Below are 22523 nucleotides of genomic sequence, written 5' to 3'. Positions count from 1 at the left end.
CTCTGTAAATTACTGACCGTCATTTCCCACCTTTCAGCTCTGCTTTGTCGTATGTTTTCTTGAACCTCCGCATTTCTAGTCAGCGTGTTGCTGCTCTTCATCTAAACTTGTGTGTTCTGTTACGAACAAGATGAGCTGTTCTGCTGCCATCTGGATGCTCATTTGTTTGGTCTGCAACCATGACAACAGATCTCTGATTGATTAGCCTGATTGTAACGGATCTGTACAATGCAGGAAATAGAGCAGGCGCTACACTGTTAAGTATAAGATCATTTGCAGAACTTTTGGAGGTTCCTCAGTTTGAAACTGTGGAGAACTGTGTGAGATGCTTTGAGGAGCCTTCAAGTTCTTTGTTCCTTGAAGGTTTTGTATGGTTGTTTTGGTCCACACCCAAGCATGATTACTGTATTCACACCTACCCAAGCAAATCGCACCAAGGGTTAAAAAAAAAATGAACCAGGGTCTGATTTAACCAGCATTTTTTTTTATTATTTGCATCTAAGAACCTTCTTATGAACTTCTGAGTTTTTGTCTTTGGTCTTGATGATCAGCTGTAACATTAACATTAACACCACTTCCCTATTATTGATTAGGTTCCCTGTGTTGCCGCCACAACAGGTCTGACCATTCTGTGCATCAAGACGTTAGCAGCAGATCCTTTAAATCCTGTGAGTGTGAGGTGGAGCCTCCATGGACTGCACTGACCACTGCATACCGGGAACACTTTACAAGACATGTCTGATGTTTTGGAGATGTTCTGTCCAGTTGTCTAGCAATCACAGTTTGTTTCTTATCAAAGTGGCTCAGAGTCTTACACTTGCCCAGTTTTCCTGCTTCAACACATCACCTTTGAGAACTGACTGTTCACTTATTCACTGCCTAATATATCCACTGCCAGTGCTAAGGTTTACTCTTAGGTTATCAATCTACAGATTTATCATTAGTTAACCAAACAGTGAAATTGACACTAGCATGCTAGCTGTGTGGTAGTGTAGTGCTGATTTGAAAGCTGGACCCACACACAGACTCAGTGTAATGGTGCCTCAGAGTGTGTGTTTTAGTTAAAGTGCTCTGCAGACTTTGTGACTCACTGCAGCTTTTGGAATGGAAGGTGAGAAGGAGCTGGGCCTATCCTTCCCTGACCCCTGCGAGGCGCGACTGTGTGTGTGTGTGTGTGTGTGTGTGTGTGTGTGTGTGTGTGTGTGTGTGTGTGTGTGTATGGACGTTTCGGGGAGATGAATGGATGTACGCAGGGAGCTGTGACATGCGGCTCTAGCTGTGCTGCTGGCTGCGGGCCCTGCAGGCTGGAGCGCTGCTCCTCTCCTCTCTCAGACCGACACTCATGCATCTTTCAGCACTCTGTGCTATTTTTAGCACCCTGTGTTATGTAACCAGCACCTGTCATGTGATCTTCTTGCAGTGAGGGAGGGGCAGTGGGAATGAGGGAGGGAGGGAGAGAAAGGGAGGGAGGGAGGCTCAAGTGATGCTTCTGCGGAGATCCTGCAAATCCGACTGACCTCATTCTTTTACACGCTCGTGTGTGTGTGTGTGTGTGTGTGTGTGTGTGTGTGTGTGTGTGTGTGTGTGTGTTTTCTTGCGTTTGAGATTAGTATACAGGGAGTTTATGAAATGTATATTACATTTATATCCTTAAATTAAATGTATACACTATAACGCTGTCATTTGCAGAGCCAACATTTTGTTAGGACAGCAGCAGTACAGGTGCATATTGTCACTGTCACGCTTTGAATCTGGCAGTTGTTCTTTATATTGTGTCAGACTTCTGTGATGAACGGACCAATAGAAATATTCTGAAATTAATTTAAAATCTTTTTACTTCTACTAAAAATTAAGAAGGTTTTCCCTTCTCCTGTAAAGTTGCTGTTTTGAAGATACACATTTTTTTTTGCATAGCATAGACTATATATTCTAAAATGATGCACAGCAGGGTTTGTGTGCGTGTGTGTATGTGTATGTATACCTTGTGTGTTCAGGGATGGGCCTGCTAGCAAGCTTGACAAGGTAGACTCCCACTAGCCTCACTGATCCTCAGTAGTATTGAAACGTGTCACCCTCTCAGTGTGATTTTGCCATCCTATGTTTTGTTTACATTTTTTAACTCCCATCTATGTGCATTATATGTCCAAATGTTTGTGGACATCCCACAGACATTTAGCTATTTTACATTGCACTCATTGCTGACAGATGTGCAAATGTGTGCACATACTCAGCTTGTCTAGTCCCTGTAGTGTAGTTTTGCCAATAGAACAGGACTCTGTGGAGCGCATAAAATGAACCTAGTGGCACCATGCCTAATACCAGTTGTGAGCTAGAGGGGTATAATGCCCCCCAACATTGAGCTGTGGAGCAGTGAAACTGTGTTCTCCACACAGTACTTTTGGGATGAGTTGGGGATGAGTGGGGTGGTGATCATTCAACATGATGACTTGACTAACACTCTAGTGGCTGAGTGCAGTCAAATTCTCAATGCTTCAAAATCTAGTAGAAAACCTTGGTCCCTGGACAGTAGAGACAGTTACTCCAAGAAAAAGCAGGATAAACTCTTTCAAAACTTTTTAATACCCTTAATTACAGAAGAAACTATGAATGAGCATGTGTCTATACAGTGCTTAATACTTTTGTCCATATAGTGTATGTATCAACTTGTTTCCCCAGGGTTAGAATGTGCCAGAGCAGGTTTAACAGGTGAACCCACTATGGCTGGGCTTCCACGCAAAGTTGATACTGTCTCTGTCTCTCCGACCACTACGCTGAATGAAGTGTATGGTATTACTAGGATAGACTTAGCTCTAGTCGTGTGATGTGCTTTGCAGTTTTACTTTCCGTAAACACAGTTCAGCCGGGTGAGTCACGCTTTGGGTGAGGGCAGATTAGTCTGTCTGGGAAAATGCAGAGAGAGTAAAGTGAGTCGGGAGTGATAAAGGTGAAAAAGTGGATTGTGGTGAACATTGTACATTTAGATTAACCTTTAAACCGTGGGTTTAGGATTCCATATTAACCCTAAAACAAAAACTACTGGTTTTGCGGAGTGCCACAGGGTTCTATTTTAGGGCCTATGAAAGTTGGGCATACATACAGGGTTTAAAGGGTTTAAGGGGCTAAAGCAACAGTTTAATATAAACTGTTGCTTAAACCCTTTAAACCCTGTATGTATGCCCAAACTTTACTACTGTAACTGTGCAGAGAGTAAAAGCATTAGATTTTTGATATACATAAATATAGTTTCTTTGAGTTTTGCTAGATAATTTAAAATGTAACTGAGAGTAATGTCATCTATATTGTTGTCTCTCATTGTTTACTTTAGAAGGCTTAGGCACTCTTTAGGGAAAAGCAGATTAGTGTGTCTGGGAATGTGTAGATAGAGGAAATTGAATGTAGACCGGCAGTTCAGAAAATGTATTGCAGTGGACATTGCACATTTGGGTTACAGCAGCAATTGCAGGATGAACACTAAATAAGGCCAGATCTGAACTGAACGTTATGTCACAGTCCAAAGGATTATTTACCCTATTCTTGTTTCTTGCAATGCTTTAGTGGACAGCAGCACTGCTAAAAGTAACACCCTAATCGCTGTTTAGTGCACTTTACAGACAGGGACTAAAGCCTATGACATTATATTTATAGAAAAATATGGGCCAAAAATATTGGGACATCTGCTTATTCATTGTTTCTTCCAAAATTAAGGATATTAAAAAAAAAATTTGCTTGTCCTGCTTCTGTTGGAGTAACTGTCTCTACTGTCCAGGGAAGAAGCATTTCTACTACATTGTTAAGGGGGTTCAAATGATTCTTTAAGCTTTTAAATTGGTTAAAAATATAATGTTTTTTACATCCACTCTATGTTTTGTTACTAACATGGTTCTTTATGGAATCAATTTTGGTTTTGGTGTTGCCCCTTCGTTTTTATTTTGAAATCTAAGACTAGATTTAGACACACTGGAACTTTCTTCTAGTCAGTTTTCTAATCTGTTTTTTTTTATTATTCTTTTTTTATTTGTTTAATAAACAAAGTGTGTCAAATAAACACACTTTCTGTGTGTGTGTGTGTTTTTGTTATTTGGTCAGGCACACTGGAGCCTCACTTATCAGCATTGTTATGGGCAGCCATGCTGGTGTCTCTGGCCATCGTGATCGTGTTGCCGCAGCCTCATGGAATCCGAGCCCTCATCGCTTCCACTATCCTCCGACTCATCTTCTCCGTCGGCCTTGAGCCCACACTCTTCCTGCTGGGGGCATTCAATGTGAGTGGTTGTGTGCATTAATACACATTGATATCATTTTGGCCTAGGTACGAGAGAGCAGGGCATAACCACACTAGATTTATAACATTTACATTTTTGCATAATATTTGTATTACAGTATTTGAGATTAATTGTAATTTTACACAGCTGATCCACACGTCTATTACAAATGAAAATATCGACTTTGCGTGCAAGATTTGCTATTTATGAACAGTTTAGCTGAAAGTCATGTGCTCAAATGTTGCAACCAGCCCTATAAGTGGGGTCAATAATAATACAAACTGAGTCTAGTGAAGTAATACAATGATATACACTTATGTGATGGCATATGACGTCTCTCATTGTTTACTTACATAGGCTTAAACTACCCCCCCAGAGTGGAGGCTATACTCTCCCTTGGGTTTATTCACATGTTTCAAAACAATACACCTGGAGGTGATTTAAATAATATTGTAGGGGTTTTTTTTATTCCTGTTTGGAACCAGTGAAGGTTAAATGCATGAATATAATTATTGATTTAATCTGACTACATAAAGATGCAATTATGTGGATAATGTCTGAATATGTTCAAACATGAAACCTCAAGAAACATTATTAAGAGTTAGCAGGTTAGAATAATAAACAATGCAAGTCAGTAGGTTAAACTTCATATTGGTTTAAGGTCACAATAACCTGAGTTACCTGATGCAGTTGGATAATTAATAAAGTAATGAGACTATAACACACACACAGTTTCCTAAAATGTCATCACAGGATCTACAGGTAGCTCTTGTCACAGTTGAAGTCTTAAGTACAGCATCTACCATCTGAAAGAGACCACACAAGTTTGATTTCCATGATTTTCATGATATCTGGGATAATGTGCTTTGGACAAATGAATCCAAATTTGAATTATTTGGACACAAAATCAGAGAACATGTTTGGCATAAACCAGACACAGCATTTGATTGTTTAGGGCTCCACTAGGACTTCTTTATTGCATCAGAGGGTGCTTGAGGAAAATGTGAGACCATCTTTCTAAAAACTAACACTGAAACGTCAAACATCTGAAAGAGATCTGCATGGAGGAATGGAAAAACTTTCTCCCAGCTAATTTCAGAGACTCATTATAGAAAACATTATAGGAAACGTCTAACTGAAGTTATTTCAGCCAGGGGGAAATACCAGCTATTAGGACATAGGGTGTCCTAAAATTCTCATAACCAAAAAAACAACCAAGGGTTTTTGTATCATTCTTTGTGTCTGTGTGAATCTGCCCTTGTAAGAGGGTGTGTGTCTTTTAGGCTGTGTGTGCATATGTTCATACCCTGTAGTGTGTGTGTGTGTGTGTGTTTATATATATATATATATATATATATATATATATATATATATATATATATATATATATATGTATAGTCTTTACTGTGTGTGTCTGTGTAACCCCTGCACTCCTTGTGCAGTCTCCGTGTTGAGCCGAGGTGTGGAGTGCGTCACTGAGCCATTCCACTCTGTCTTTACACCCCTTTGCTAAAACATACTTGTCCCGTGAAAGGCCCTTTACTGTTCTGCTACAGCCTGTACGCAGTGTACACATACTCACATGCACGCATGCACACATTTTTGAGTTCAGCACGGACGAACACAAGCACGGAACTGCTCAGCTGGTGACATACTGCCCTGCTTCCCTGCCATGTCGTCCCTGCAAACACTGTCAAACCACATCAGCTCTGTTTGTTGTCCAGAGTTGAGTGATGCTCTGAATACTCTCCTCATGGCAGTCTAAAATCATTTAGAGTCATCATCCAACACCTGGTGTGGTAAATCAGTGCTTAATGATGGTAATCTTTTAAAGACCCCAAAACCTCTTGATATAAAGGTAATTTATTGATTTAAAGGGCAAATCTCTATTATAAAAATGTTTCATTATGGAACCAAACATGGTTCTCTTATGGCATAGCTTGAAGAACCTTTTGTGGAACCTTTCATTTTTAGAGTGTTGCTGAGATAAATAATTAAGGACTATATGTGTGGTTTTGTATTCCAGGTTGGTCATAATTTATTTTTGCATGGCCATTTTCCATCCTCTACTTATCTCTTAGATTAAACATGCTGTTTCTGTTACTGTGCCCTAAAGACTGATTTGAGACTGATATGAGCACTGCTGAGACCTGCAGTATGTGGATGGGGCTAAACCCAGCAGTAGAATGAATGGGAGGTACTATGTAAATTAGTTGATTCTGTGAGAAGCACTGATTTCACTATTACCCTTAGGAATTAATATTGTGGGGAAATTTGTACTAAATGGAAAATTAAGGGCGTTTTCACACTTGTCCTGAATACCGATTCTGGGCTTGCTTGGGGAAGGGGTTCATCATCATCACTGGTTTGATTTCACACAGATCCGTGAATGCCATACAAACCGTGGATTGATTTTTGCAAAATGCTAAGGATCATCCCGTTTACTGCTTTTCCCTTATTTTTCTTGGAAATAAACACTCAAGCATTGAGGAACAGTGCTTTCTAGATTTCTCAGTGCAGAAACACCTGCAAACCAGACGTTTTCATAGGAGAAGGTTTTTAGCAATGCAGGAGATAACTCGAAGCAGTGACATTACTAAATGAGTCAATCTCGCAACCCCACATGTGGCACAGGGAGCAGTTAGCTTCTGAATGCACAGCAGACCGCACCAGAGTCCACTTGAAGCAAATCCCAGGCCGCTGATTTCAGAAGGACCATCAGTTCTCTGGGCCGCTCCTGGGCTCAAAAATAGCTTTCACACTTGACCAAATGTACCAGAACTCTCAGAGCAGGCAGAGGCATAGTAGGCTAGTGTGAAAATGCCCTAAAGCTCTGAATGTGCACCAGCTTCCTACAGAACTTGCATAACACCTTATCCTGTCTCGGTCTTTGTCTGTGTGCCTTTGTTTACTGTCCCCATGTTCTCTCTGTTTTCATGTCTTCGTCTTAGCCCCGCCTCGTTATCAGTGATTCCACCTGTCTTGTCTTTAGCCCTGCTTGCTTATCATACCTTAGCTGTTGCTTGTTTTGTCTCAGTGTTTGCTCTGTCTGTTTTGCCTGCGCTGTCTATGTTACTGTTTTTTTCACTGCTTTTAGTTTTCTGAGTTCTGATGTTTTGTTTTTTGTTTTGTTTTGTTTTGATATATTCTTTAAAAACAAATAACTGAATAATAAGCCTAGTAAATGTATTTAATTAGCAAATGATACAGAAATGTATTTACCATGTGCACAATTTTCAGTGTCCTGTAAAGTCTTACAGTGAAAGTTTTGGGTCTATTTAATACATTTAAGGCTCATTACTTAGTAAGCACTATTAATTATTTACTTATTGGTGTGAAAGTAATGTATGATCATAAGGGGTATTACTGTGGGCCACATATGGACTAGGATATTCTGTTTTTTTTAATAGTTTTAACAGTATTTTGCTGTATTCTGTAATTTGCTGTGCGTGTCTGTATCTCAGGTGTGCAATAAGGTGATCTTCCTGATGAGTTTCGTGGGGAACAGGGGAACGTTCACAAGAGGCTACAAGGCCATGATAATGGATGTGGAGTTTCTGTATCATTTGCTCTACCTTATCATCTGCAGCCTCGGAGTCTTTGTACACGTGTTCTTCTACAGCCTGCTGGTAAGGGAGTCGCTGGACACATATGGATATATCAGCTAAACTCTCAAACACAGACATACAGAAGTGTGCATTCACTATACTAGAGCATATGTCCTATTGAGTAAATTCTGTTGTCTGCCCAGCTCTTTGATTTGATCTACCGGGAGGAGACCCTGCTGAACGTGATAAAGAGCGTGACGAGAAATGGGCGCTCCATCGTGCTGACGGCTGTGCTCGCCCTCATCCTCGTCTATCTCTTTTCCATAGTCGGCTACATCTTCTTCAAAGATGACTTCATCCTGGCCGTCGACCGAATCCCCAACAAAACACTTGGTAAGGACCACAAGAACTGTTTTCAAAATCTTAATCCAGAATATGTACAGTACTCTGCAAATGTTTTTTACACCTGTGAAAATTTTAATGAAAAGCTCCTTATCTTGTATGTATGTGTTTATTTACTCATTGAAACACTAAAATTAGAATAAATACTAATTAACATTGTAACATTGATACAGATAAGTCCTGGTTTAATATCACTGTATGGTTTTCATCCAACACCTGGTTTGGTAAATCAGTGCTTAATGATGGTAAATCAGGTGAGCTGCTGATGGAATTGGGGTGTCCAGGAGAAATCTGTAACCAAGCTTTGCTTCTGACTAGCTCACAAGATCTCATCTACTTTCTTCACAATGAGAAACTCTTGTACCTTTTTTGCTGTATTTATGTTTCCCTGCATTTGTTCTAATGTAGCTTGAGTATGTAGCTTGAGACTCAATGGGTAATGCATTTATTGCTGGATGTTTTTCTATTCAACAGAGGAATCGGCGAGTATGATGAGTGAGTTCCTGACAGGTGGTGTTTGCCGAAAAGAAGGTGGTGGAGAGAACTGTTCAACCGAGACCACGACAGACGGTAAGTAAATACACACAAAATCATACACACCAATACATTCCTCCCCAAGTGTTAAATCTGTGGCACTTGCTTGGTCATGAGACAAGGATAAGATGAGGGGCAACACATCGTTACTCCTTAGAAGACCAGGGGGAGCGGGGTACTAGGGGTCAAATGTTAATGAACAGAAGTCAGCAGATCCGCATTGGCCTAGGCTCAGAGGTCAAGCTGCTCAAGCCATCCGAAAGCAGGCTTTCAGAGGGCAAATTTAAGATGTATGGCTGGTTTAATGTGCTTAATGGAGATGATCAGACGTCTGATCTGACTGAGCCTCCACAACTTCGTGTCATGTGAACTCCTTGTGTATGTATGTGTGTGTGTGTGCCTTTCATTTTCACATTGCATTTTAACTGCATTTTAATAGGCCAATAGCTAAAGTTCAATATTATTAACAGGGTGTTATTGTGAGGGTGTTTTGTTTGTTTTTTGCTGCAATGCATGGTAGCTTCACTGGCCACTATAATTGTAAATTAAAATACAAGTGATGATTGTTTTGGCACTGTAGAACATTTATGGTAGACACAGCACTCGTGTCCCCATGACCCTAGTTAATTAGAGCTGTGTGTATGTGCTTGCCCCAGCAGTGGCGATGGTGGTGGAGGATAAGGAGCGCACATGTGACTCTCTTCTTATGTGCATTGTAACTGTACTCAGCCATGGCCTCCGAAGTGGCGGAGGAGTCGGAGACGTTCTCAGAAAGCCATCTAAAGAGGTACTACTGCACAACAAACACTCTGTGCATAATCAAACCCTCCAAAGAGGTATAGTACACAACACTCAACCTAGACACTGAATCACTGGCTAATCAGTCCCTATAAAGATGTACACACCACTCACCCTTAACATCCAGTCATTATCTGACAAGGTTAATGCAGTTTAGTGCAGTTCAGTCATCACACTCCAAAGAGGTATGGAACACACCACTCAACCCAGACATTAAATCATTGCCGAAGAGGTATAGTACAAATCATTTAGCCCAGACAATGAATCATTACCTTATCAATCCCCACAAAGAGGTATAGTACAATCACTCTACCCAAACACTCAGCAAACCCTCAAAAGTTTAGTACAATTTAGTTGTCATAAATATTCCATCATTGTCACATTAAATCAGGTGAATAGTACACATCATGCATCTCAAACACACTTTTCCTATTAAATAAATACTCGAGCATTTTTTTACAGTATTTCAGTTCTCTGTTGCAGTTTCATGCACAGTCAATTACCCCCAGACAATTACTTGTCTGTACTTAGAATAAACAAAGGAAATCGGTTGACTCAAAACACACTTACAGTATAAACCAGTGCAATTGCTTCAGCACTTGTTTACCTGGTAAATGTATTTTGTGTCAATTTTGTGTTAATTTCTAAGTATAGTATGGTAAATGCTACAAACGCAGCATATAGACATTAGATTATTGCGAATCAGAATTAAAGATGTATACTACACATCCTCTAGCCAAACCGCCTAATAAACACACTTCTCACAAAAACCTAAGATTGTACACACTGACAAATATTATCTAATGCATCTTTACAACCACACACCACCCTACCCACCCTGAGCGAATTTCTCATAAGCTTTGCATTACAACAACCATGATTTCAATAATATGAAATCATGATTTCAATAATATGATGCTTTTAGGAAACTGGATTATCACTTGTTGAAAACACATTATATTTTAGACAGAGATGATCCCTAATGCCCCACCATTGGTGTCACTAAAGAGTTGGGTGGAGTGGCTGCAGGTTATGTAATAAATAAGAACTTCAGACTTGATCTTTAAAGTCGTTGACATTGAAAACTGTAAATACATTTGAATGCATTATATTTATGGTTAACATAATGCTTAGACTAGATGTTAGATGTTATCTACTCCTCTTATCTCTTCTCCAGGAGCCTCTCTTTGCAGCCAGAGTCATCTATGACCTGCTGTTTTTCTTCATGGTAATCATTATTGTCCTCAACCTAATCTTTGGTGTCATCATTGACACCTTTGCTGACCTGAGGAGTGAAAAACAGAAGAAAGAAGAGGTACTCAAGACCACCTGCTTCATCTGTGGTGAGTTAATACTTTTTAGGTATGTATGTTTTTTGTAGACTATGTTTCTGATCAACTGTAGTCCAGCCAGACACAAACTACTTGTTGTAGTCTAATCAATGCAGTCTTGGGAGAAAAGTTGCTACAGAAGGTTCTTTGAGCAATGCTGTTAAAATGCTGTTAATTAGAGTTATTTTATGGAACCACAAATGGTTCTTCTACGTCGTCACTTAAAGCACCATTTGTAGCACCTTTGATTTTAGGAAGGTTGTAAAGGTGCAGTTACCAGATCTGTATTTGTATCTAAGCTGGTACAACATCAATATTGCACTAGAAGTATGAGATGGTGCATTATGATGACAAACAAAGGCCCTCCCCGGGGGGAATCTTCTCTCCGGCGGTCAACTTCCTATTCTAAGCCATGTGGGCATCAGCGTGACTAGCAGTGTGACCAGTAATACAGTAAAACTGTACTTTTGTATAACTTAGAGCGTCTTTAATAGTAAATTTCATCTCCGCTTTGCATATCCGGAAGACCTTTTAAAACTGCTTGCCCAGTTAGCAGGCACAGCTCGAGCTGTTTTCGCTCAAACAGTGTAAACATCGAGACGCCCCCTCTTCCCAGAAGGCTTAGTCACGGCTGCTACAGTGGCCCAGTCTTCACACACATACAGATTCACAGTCTTCCTATGATGGAACACCCAAATTAGGCCTTTTGTTTGGCAATTCGCTGTTCATCACCGAAAAGGGGGGTTTTATGACTTGCACAAAAGTGTGAATCATGTGTAGGATGCACGCTTATAATGAAACTACTGTTTACTGGGATCCTGTTTTTTTTGTCCCGTAGGTGTTACTTTAAACTAATTATAACGAAGAAATAAACATGCCTTTCAGAACATTTTGTGTGAAATGTACAGTGTTATACATATACATATGGTACAGTGTTTTTTAAAGATACATATGGTTAAATAGTACAAATGATTCAACTTCAGCAAGTGACAATTAGCGTGTCTCCATTGGTCATTCCATCATTCAGTATTAAAAGAAGCTCTGTAGTGTGACTGTCACAAGACCCATCACCTCCGCTTACTTATGACACACACACACACCCTAAGACGGCTATGTTTGTTTACAAACTACTTCCTCTCTGAGTGATGAAACAGTCAAGTGGAAGTGGAGGAAATCTGTATCTGGAAGAATATTCCAATTCCAGTATGAATTAGAGTCAATAATTGCTGCCAACTACCAGGGCCTATTTCTGTAATGCAGCAACATCAGACTTTATTATGATAACAGTCTACTGGCTAAAGAATGTTTTCTTTGCCCTGTATAGTAAATGTGAACTACACTCTTAAAAATAAAGAAGCTTCAAATGGTCCTTGGAGCTCTGCCATAGAAGAACCGTACTTGAACTTTTTGAAGGTCTGAAGAACCTTCACTTGATGTAAAAGGGCTCAGGGTTTCCATGAGTTCTAACGATCAGGTAGCACCTCGATGGAGTTTGACATTATACTGGTGAACTGGCTGAAGAACGTTTCCTTTGCCATATCTAGTAAGTGTTAATTAGTTGTTTGTCACCAGGCTTCCTAAGGCTTATGTGGTTCATAGGTTCAGACTTCCAGGTAGCACCTAAAGGAAGTGTGTTTGACATTGTCTGGTTTACCTGCTGGGTGCTGCTGTAACATTAAACACCACTGTGTAACATTAAACACCACCAATCTGTTGAACAAGCAACAGATTTATGTCCCTATCCTAAATGAGTAAGTTTTCAGCTGTCTATGTGCACTTGCAGGCTTGGAGAGGGACAAGTTTGACAACAAGACGGTGACCTTTGAGGAGCACATCAAGGTGGAGCACAACATGTGGCATTACCTGTTCTTCATCGTGCTCATCAAGGTGAAGGACTCTACAGAGTACACAGGACCAGAGAGCTATGTTGCAGAGATGATCAGGGTAAGTGTTTCTGACCATGGATGCTCATACTTGCTCCTGGAGATGACTTGCAGACCTTTTTTTTCTTTCTTGCAAGATTATCTGCAGCTAAGAATTTATTTATTAGGACCCTGATCCTCAAACACTGCCCTCTGATAAATTTTAGCCCCAGTACTGCTCTAAAAGGGTCTTGCAGAGTTCAGTTTCAGAGCTGCCTCTGGACATGTACATGCAGAGTTCAGTTACAACCCTTTCCTGGAGAGCTACTCTAGTAGTGGAGTAGCGTAGTTCAGCTCTGTTCTTGGAGGTCTGTGCTCCTGCCGAGTTTATTTAAAACCTTGTCCTTGGAGATCTAGATCTGTCCTCTGGCCAAGGTAATCCAGTACATTTAATCAGGAAGAAGGAGACGTTCTTTGAGGAGTATGTAAAGATATCGGCCTGAGTTTTTAAAATTTGGGTTAGAACCTGTCCCTACATTTCATAGTTTTAGAGACAAGGCTGTTTTGTCTTTAATATTGTCTGTCTTTAATTTTCATATCCTAAATAAGGTCATCTGAACAGAACTCCTGCCCTTTTCCAACTCTCCAGATTAGTCAGTCCAAATCAGCAGCAGCTACACTACCCCTTCAAACAGAGTCTGATTAGCAATCGCTCAGAATAATGAAACTGAAACTATTACAACTCAGAACAGTCCTCTTATAGCCCCGGGCTAAATGAAGAGCATTCGGGAGTAAATGACTAGTGAATACGTCAAAATAGTTGAAGACATGCGTCTAGTACTTCACGAAATACGGGACACATGTGTACATGAAACTAGTACTGTTGACTGTATAACCATCGGGGAGATCAGTTTGTTCGTTAACCTGAAAGCACTTTGGCCTTAAATGTGCTATATAAATAAAATTGTATCATTTTTGTAATACTAATAATAACAATAATGTATTTTTTTTATATATCTGATAAACAAGAAAAGACAAAAATGAAGTACCAATGATTTGATTTGAGATTTAAAAGACACACCCTTAGCGTTAATAAATTCAATTACACAGTACTAAATCTGTTCACCCATTAAGTGTTGTCAATATCCACAATATTTTTGGATTTTTTGCAATTTATCACAGTACCAATTAATACAGTCATACTGCCCAGCTCTACTTCAGATCCCTTTTACCGTTAAAGCTAAACATATGCCGATTTCTATTTCTATTTCTATGCACAAATGCTCAGGTGATGTTTGCAGCTGGGTGTTTTACGGACATTGGACTGGGTATGTTGGCGCATACGTCGGTAGACCGTAAATGAATCATAGAATCATGATCTGGAAAAATGTTTCACATGAGAAAATCGTGTGTGTGTCACTGTATGCGCGTGTGTGTGCGTGTGTGTGCGCGCGTGTGAGCGTGAGCATACATGCAGTTCTGCCTGAGCTTTGCAGCTTTAGATCAGTTCTCTGATGCTGCTTGCTGAGTCTTTCTTCGGAATACACATGCGTAATGTGGCCCGTTTGAAATGACAACAAAGCCTTTGATGGCAAAATCAGCCTCAGAGCCCACTCAGACACATTCATTCAGAGACTTTCAGTAGCTCCGCTGTGTAGCACAGGCGTAGACAGAGTTCTCTTTTTGACAGTAATTCCATCTCACGTTGGGAAGAGTCTCTCTCTTTTATTTTTCTTACGGGCTGTAGTTGATGGGTAGGTTTAATGACGAGTGTGCCTTGACTATATACAGATTAAACGGTCACCCGCAGCTGAGAGGAAGTTAGTTTGCCATGAACTGGAAGCTATTGAAACACCAGTGTTACTGTATATAGTCAAGCAAGTTGTACATCACCATGGACTGAGAGGCTGCTGTCCAAGAAAGCATACCATGAGCACCTTCAATCTGAACAAAAGTGTTCAGCTGACCACATGGACATTTCTGGAGAAAAGATTTGTGGTCAAATTGACAAAGACGGAGTTTTGACGAAGAGTGAAAATAAGGCATTCAATGCTGTACCAGCTGTTAAGCATGGTGGCGACAACATCACATTGATAAAGTGAGAGAACGTCCTCAGAATATTTCAGGAGGTTGAAAATTGGAGCCATTTGGGTGTTCCAAAAGGACAGAGACCCCAAATACACTAATATTAAGCTTTTGGAATGGCTTTGACCTTAGCTTTGGTGAACAATATGTGGACTGTGCAGGCCAGGAAACCAAGCAGGCAACCAACAAATTTAATTGAACTCCAATCAGGATTCATTATCATGGTCGTCAATCAATCTAAAAGAGGTTAGAAACAAGGACTGGTCTGAAACGTTGTAAAAAATGACCTTACATTACCCTCTTTGGGTTTGGGTCTTTAGAGAGAGTGGTCTACTTTAGCCGGGTATTTTCCACCACATTCCACACTGTAAAACGCTGAACTGATCCCTAAGCATAAATCACCAAGAACTTAAAGGCTGCTGTCCAAGAAAGAAAGTCCTGCTCTGAAATCAACACCTTCAAGCTGAGCTAAAGTTTGTAGCTGACCAAAGGATCATAGAAAAAGCCTTCTGGACAAAAGTTATGTGGTCAGATGAGACAAAGACAGCGTTGTTTTGCTGAGGAGTAAAAATTAGGCATTCAACACTGTACCTGTTAAGCATGGCGGTAGCATCATGTCCTGGGTGGTTTTGCTGCTAGTGGAACTGGTTTGCTACACAAAGTCGATGAAATAATGAAGAAGGAGGACTAACTCATAATACTTCAGGCGGTTGAAACCTGGACCCATTAGGGTGTTCCAGGACAGTGACCCCAAGCAGACATATATTTTTAGAATTTAGAAAGATTTTAGAATTGCTTTCTTAAAGTCCTGACCTCAGCTCTATTAAACAATATGTAGACTGCGCCTAAAAGGCCTGGCAACCAACAAATTTAATTGAACTCAAACAAATTCTGATCAGGGTTCATTATGGTCTTCAGTCAGTCTAAAAGGACTTAGAAACACTGACTGGCCTGACTCATTATACTGGATGACCTCACATCACCCTCTTTGGGTTTGAAGGGAGGGTTGGAGGGGTCTTTAGAGAGAGTGGTCTACTTTAGCTGGGTATTTTCCACCACATTCCACAACGTAAAGCAGTGAGCTGATCCGCAAGCAAATATCACGGTGGACCGAGAGGCTGCTGTCCAAAAAAGAAGGCCCTGCTCTAAAATCAACACCTTCAGGCTCAAGTAAAGTGTGCAGCGGGAACATTTTGTGGTCAGATGAGACAAAGAGTTGTTTTGTGAAGGAGTTCAAATGAAACAATCAACATTGTAACTGCTAGTAGCATCATACTTCAGGAGGTTGAAACCTGGACCCATTTAGGTGTTCCAACAGGACAGTGACCCCAAATAATATTACAATTTTAAGCTTTTAAGCACAATGTGGACTGTGCTTAAAAGATGGGTCAGGAAACCAAAAAGTAACTGAATTTGATTGTATTATAATGGACTTGAAACAGTCTACAGGGCCTTAAAAACACAGGCTGGTCTGAATCATTGTAAGGAATTACCTCACATCACCCTCTTTTGGTTGGGGTGTCTTTAGAGAGAGTAGTCTACTTAAGCCGGGTATTTTCAACCACATTCCATCCAGTAAATCGCTGAACTGACCCCGTCTTAGGCCACTGAGTTATGTAATGAGGGTAGCAGAACTCATGTTTTATCCTCAAATCTGAGCACTATTACTGAATCTGTCTGTCTGCATTAAGGCTCAGAGGGGCCCTTGCAGCGGCTTGGAATGCGTTAATCCACAAGAGGAGTCATCTAATGCTTGACCGCTCACACACTTGAGTATACACACACACCTTCAGCAAGATGGCCAGAGGCGTTGGAGTTAGTCTCATGATCGCTGCTAAGCTGTGTGGGAAAGCCTTTTTGGAGTATGTGGGTGTGTTTGTGTGTATGTATTTGTGTATTTGTCCCACTTTTATCCCGAAGTTCAGTTAACTGAAGTTACCTTGAATTATCTGGAAAAATACTGTTTTAACGGCCTTCGGGAATCAGACAGTGGGTGCCAGTGACAGAATAGCTACTGGAAAGGATTGACCCCAAAGGGTTGTCGACGAATGTTGAGACAACCTGTGTGCTCGATTTAATCACTCAATCTGTCCTTTAATGCCCCTTTTTCACCATATTTAAATAATGCTGCTGTGACTGAGAGTTATTAAGAATTGGAATTGGACTTTTGACTGTGTTTGCACATACGCTATGTGAACAATAGTACATGGGACATCTGCTCATTCATTGTCCGAAACCAGGAGTATTGTTGGAGTAACTGTCTCTATTGCTGTCTTTGTCCAGGGAAGGCATTCTACTAGATTTTGGAGCATTGCTGTGAGAATCTGATTGCATTCAGTGACAACAGTTTTAATGTCAGGATGTTTGCTGATCACCACCCCAACTCAAAAGTATATCCAAAAGTATTGGATGGAGCATCAACCATCTTTCCAGAGAATGCAGTTCCACTGCTCCACAGCTCAATGCTGGGGTGGCTTTATACCCCTCTAGTCCATGCCTGGCATTAGGCATGGTGCCAATAGGTTCATGTTGATCTGCTCCAGAGAGTCCTATTCTGTTGGCATATTCTCTACAGGAAATGCTGTGTATGTGCACATCTGCAAAGCTGTGAGTATATTCATTAGACGGGGTGTCCACACACATTTGGATATATAGTTTACACAAATCTGTCTTTAGTTACACTGTAATGAACATCTACACACACACACACACACACACACACACACACACACACACACATCTATATTTTAAGTTCTGCCAATCGCACATACTGTTCTACACATTAGCAGTTGTTAATCAGTGTGATAGCATGAGGAAAAACTCTTATACGCTCTGCTTCTTTTAACCCTTATTTAGCTAAAGCTGCTTGAGAGTTAAAGCAGATGATACCTGAATGCCTGATGCCTCATGAAAGTAATAGTTTGCATGATGTTATTTAAATAGCGCTTTTCTGTTGCTATTCACTTTTTTTCAATGTTAGCAGCTTTAGTTGCATTACTGGCTGAACTGTTATTTTAATTAATCAAGTTATTACATGGTTTTAAAATGGTATAGATGGACACATACTGACCAATGATGAATTTGACAACATTTATAAAACACTGCAGCAGAAAATGCATAGGAGTTTCCATCAGGCCCCTTTATTTCTTAAACTCTTAAAATTAAGATGCTTCACAGGGTCTTTTGAGTGATGACATAGAAGAAGCACTTTTGGAACTTCACACGAACACGCTCTATTAAAAGAATGGTTCTTCAGGCACCCAAAACCAGTTCTTCTATAGCATCGCTCAAAGAACCCGTTGAAGCACCTTTATTTTTAGGAGTGAACTGTAAGAGAGACCAGTAGGAGAATCTAACACACGCATTAGTAGCATGCAGGCTGCCCATCATGCAGACTAATCTTCACCGATTTATCAAGAAGATCAGCTTAATCAGTGGTGATTATTTTTTTAATCAAGTAATGGAGTTTAATCAGCCCTTCAGTGAAGCAGCTTTCGAAATTCATCAGCATGGAGTTCTAATGTTCTGAGAGCATTTATGGAAGGAACAGTGCAGAGGAAAGCCCCTACTTCACGGGTGGTTACTCTCTTGACGCAGGCACTACACTGTTTGGTTGGTGACACAGTTTCTGATCCGCCGGCCACTGGCCCAGTTCCTGGCCTCTGTGTGAGGGTTGGCGAGCTATCTTATGAGGAAGCACCTGACGGAAGATTAGCTGCCTTTCACAGCTCCTGAACACATGCGAACGCACACACAGACACGTTCTCCTTTAGGTGCACACATGCCTAAAGCCTATGTCAGAGAAGGGCAGAAGCCACATTAAGAGATCTGTACGCCATTGATAATGAACACAGCAGCATTCATTCAGATAATGGCATTAAAATACATGACGGGTGACGAAAAGACCTGGACAAGCTTTAATCTGCAGAGGAACTTCATTATACACCTAAAATATACCTAAATAGTATTTATAAAGCTTAATAAAGGCTTTTTGGAGTGAGGAATGGGATGGGATGCAGTTGAGATGTAGTTTGAGGTCAAGAAAAGATTAGAGGCAACAGCAAGATAGGATCAGTGAGCCATGGGTGCCCATGACCCTGATACCAGTTTACCAGTTGTCCTTCCTTGAAGCACTTCGGGACGGTATTGACCACTGAATGCAAGGAACAGCCTACAACACCTGCACCACTTTTTTTTTTTTTTTTAGAGATGTTCTAACCCAGTCGTCGTGCCATCACAGTTTTACTCCTGTCAAAGTGTCTCAGACTCTTATGCTTGAAGATTCTCATTTTTCCTGCTTTCAACACCATCATCTTCAAGAAATGTTCAATTGCTGCCCTAAACACTGTGTCCAAATGTTTGTGGACACCCCTTAAAATTATTGTATTAAGCTATACCTTGCACCCATTGCTTGTCTAGTACTTGACAGTTTGTCTAGTCCATCTAGAGAAGTATTGCCAATAAAATAGGATATACATGAACAGTGCACCATGAACCTATTGACACCATGCCACCACACCGCATTGAGCTGTGGAGCAGTGGAACTGTGTCCTCTGAAATGATGGTGGTGCTCCATCCAATACTTTTGGGATGAGTTGCAGAGTTTACGATGAGGTGATGTTGTTGTGATCATTCAACATCTAGACCTCACTAACACGCTTGTCGCTGAATTCAGTTAAACAGTACACAGTTACTCCAACAAAAGTTACTCTACACTTTTTAATATCCTTGATGTCGGCAGATGATGCACAATGAATGAGCAGGTGTCCCAATACTTTTGTGCATATAGTGTATATCCACCCCTGGAATCAGATAATCAGTGACCCTGTTTATACCTGGTCATGTCATGCGTCTTGAGTATCAGGATTACATCTGGATAAGGTCAAGCCATGTAAAAATGGCAGTGTGACATGCACATTTAGACTCAAACAAAACCACACACAAATACACAAGCAGAATGATCGGCTTACATGTAAAATATATATACACATGTGAACAGAAAGCTGTTTGTCTGCTTCTCAGCGACTTCAGATGAAGATGAGATAAAGAGAGCTAGTGTGAGAGAGATAAAACGATGAGTTGTGGGTTTTACAAATTTCTCGGCCGCACGACCACCGAAGTGTTCATGACGTCGTGGAAGAGAGCTTCCAATAAATGCTGGAGGTGTTCATTTGTGGAGCGCTGACTCAAGTCAGTAGTCTGCACTCAGCACGTTTCTGAATGGTTGCTCGGGGTCATCCGTTGTTGTTTTGTAGGCATCACAGGACGGCCTGCACGCTTGTAGCTCCCGTAAATGTTAGCTTGACCCACATCATGTCCCGTTTCCTCCCTGGTAAGATGAGTGACTCTCACTACGCCAGAAATATTGCCCTCTTGTCAATTCGTGTGGGCGGGGATGAAGGGGCTGGGTACGGGTCTGACGTCGCTGACTCTGTTTAGACCGCAGAGCATCCTGTGTGTGTGTGCGTGTGCGTGAGCTTGTGTTTGAGAGCGTGCATGTGTGTGTGTGTGTGTTAATGTGTGTGAGTGTGGTATTAGTAATGAAATTCACACTTCCTTCATTTCCATTAAAGCAGCAGATGCAGTCAAGTTTGTTGTGGTGAGAGCTCTGTCTCCCTCTCTATCTTGCTCTCTCGCCCTATCTCACTCTCTTTTGCGCTCCTTTGCATACACACTCACACCAACACACACAAATACACGCACAATTACTGGCAATTCAACCAAAGTCATGGAACACAAGAGGGGTTGTTGGGGGTTGTTGGCTGTGATCATAGGCACGCACACACACACACTTGCAGAATCACGTTATTAAAAAGATCTCAGTTTTCATACGCTTTTTATAATATTAAGAAATAACTCCAGCTTGTGACCGTTTCGTCAGCCGCTTCATTTCCATGTTAGACCCCGCTGAAAACGGATGTGGACTTGAGTAATCTCTGTGTTCACGTTTGGAGGGATTTTTTTTTTCTTCATAGAAATAGCGTTAGTTCTCTTTTCTGTAGAACTGAAAGTAGAGGAAGTGAGGATTGCAGTATGAGTCACGAAACAAGTGTATTACTGTACCTTTTTCCTCAATTTGGCTACAGTATGTCAGACTGGAACAACAACAATCTGACACTTGTGAAGGAGTTACTATGTTTGAACTGATTTCCAGCAGTGTACGCCCATCAGCCATAACATTAAAACCACCTGCCTACTATTGTGTATGTTCCGCCTGGTGCCGCCAAAACAGCTCTGATCCATCAAAGCATTGACCCCACAAGACTGTTGACGGTGTCTTGTGGTATCTGGGACACAAAGACGTTAGCAGCAGATCCAGTTTCATAGGCCTTAAAATAGAACCCTGTGGAACTCCACGCAAGATATGCTAAACCAAACGGTTACCAAATAATTCTCAGTAGTTTCTGCTTCAAGATTAAGATCTGAATAATACATGGGGTTACAGGACGTAACAGGGGTTATGTCCTGTAAGTTGGGAGGTGGGGTCTCAAAAAGCTTTAATGGGGCACCTCACAAGACCTGCCTACCTGATGTTTTGGAGATGCTCTGGAAATGTTCTGCTCAAGTTATCTAGCCATCGCAGTTTGGCCCTTGTCTCAAATTTTTATGCTTGCCAATTTGTCCTGCTTTTATTATGTCACCTTCGAGACCTGACTAATATGTAGATCCCACTTCTTGACAGGTGTCACAGGAATCAAATCATCAGTGTTATTCACCTCACGTCGCTTTATTCACTTTGTTTAATCCATAAATGTATTGTTTTTATTTTTTGGTCTAATCAGAACTCGGATAACATGAATCAAAAGGCACATTTTGTGATCATTGAAGTTTATTTTGTTTTCTTACTTTCTAAATTATTTTTTCTCATGACTTTTAACAGTGAATAAGAAAGAGAAACTTAATTTGCGCAAATGATCACTTCACAACCAAGACCAATTTTTAGCAAGATTTAGATCTAATCAGAAATTGATGTAGAACATACAGATTTCTATAGACTGTTTAGTGACTGTCTTCAAATTATGAGTGGCGATCATTGGGGTCCAAGTACTGCATGCCATAATGGAGCCACATTATGGAACAGAAATAAGAGGCAGTGACTGGCCTTACTTATAAAATATATATGGGGTAAATAATTCAGAACCTCATTTATTTTAAAGTACTAGTGAAATTCAGCTGTAGATAAATGATGAGAGATGAAGTGTCTCTATCTCTATCAGTGGAAAAAATCATGACCATCTGTAACAAATTGCAAAAAAACGATGATCGCACTCTGATGAGTTTTACGCCTCAATGAGGTTTGCAGGCCGAGTAAGCTGCATACTGCAGGAACTGGGGAATTTTACTCTATTTACATTTAGAACATTTACAAATGACCACAGTAAAAAAGTCCTGTTTTAGAGCAATTACAACACAGCTGTGTATCATCACAAGTCTATATCACCACAGAAAGCTTATTTCCCTGTGACAAAACTGAAACCCTGCTGTAAGTAGTATGACCTAAATGTCCTTACGTTAGGGTGGACATCAGTTTCCTTTGACACATTTAGATTTATAGCAGATGCCATTATCCAGAATGACTTAATAACCAATAATGCAACATAATAACCAGAATAGCCGTGAACACAGACTGTTGACCAGTTTTTAAACTTGGGTACTTATGCGTAGATACTATAAATGTCTATACCAAAGAACAAAATCCAC

General features: G+C 40.6%; 1 protein-coding gene across 23 annotated transcripts in view; it reads left to right on the top strand.

Annotated features, from left to right (window-relative positions):
- itpr1b (inositol 1,4,5-trisphosphate receptor, type 1b) overlaps positions 1–22523 on the top strand; it is a 160182-nt gene that overhangs the window by 124086 nt on the left and 13573 nt on the right. For 20 of the 23 annotated variants that reach the window (XM_072666263.1, XM_072666257.1, XM_072666262.1 and 17 more), the window contains 7 exons: positions 4087–4262; positions 7727–7891; positions 8014–8203; positions 8687–8782; positions 9403–9533; positions 10722–10887; positions 12659–12819. In XM_072666263.1, coding sequence (XP_072522364.1) covers positions 4087–4262; positions 7727–7891; positions 8014–8203; positions 8687–8782; positions 9403–9533; positions 10722–10887; positions 12659–12819 — 1085 coding nt within the window. Of the gene's footprint in view, positions 1–4086; positions 4263–7726; positions 7892–8013; positions 8204–8686; positions 8783–9402; positions 9534–10721; positions 10888–12658; positions 12820–22523 lie in introns of those variants that run through there. The other 3 variants (XM_072666259.1, XM_072666244.1, XM_072666258.1) reach the window with 2 other exon arrangements.

Source organism: Salminus brasiliensis, chromosome 21 (assembly GCF_030463535.1).
Source record: "Salminus brasiliensis chromosome 21, fSalBra1.hap2, whole genome shotgun sequence".
NCBI lineage: Eukaryota > Metazoa > Chordata > Actinopteri > Characiformes > Bryconidae > Salminus > Salminus brasiliensis.
Note: the sequence above shows the minus strand (reverse complement) of the source record. Positions and strands in the feature narration are given on the sequence as shown.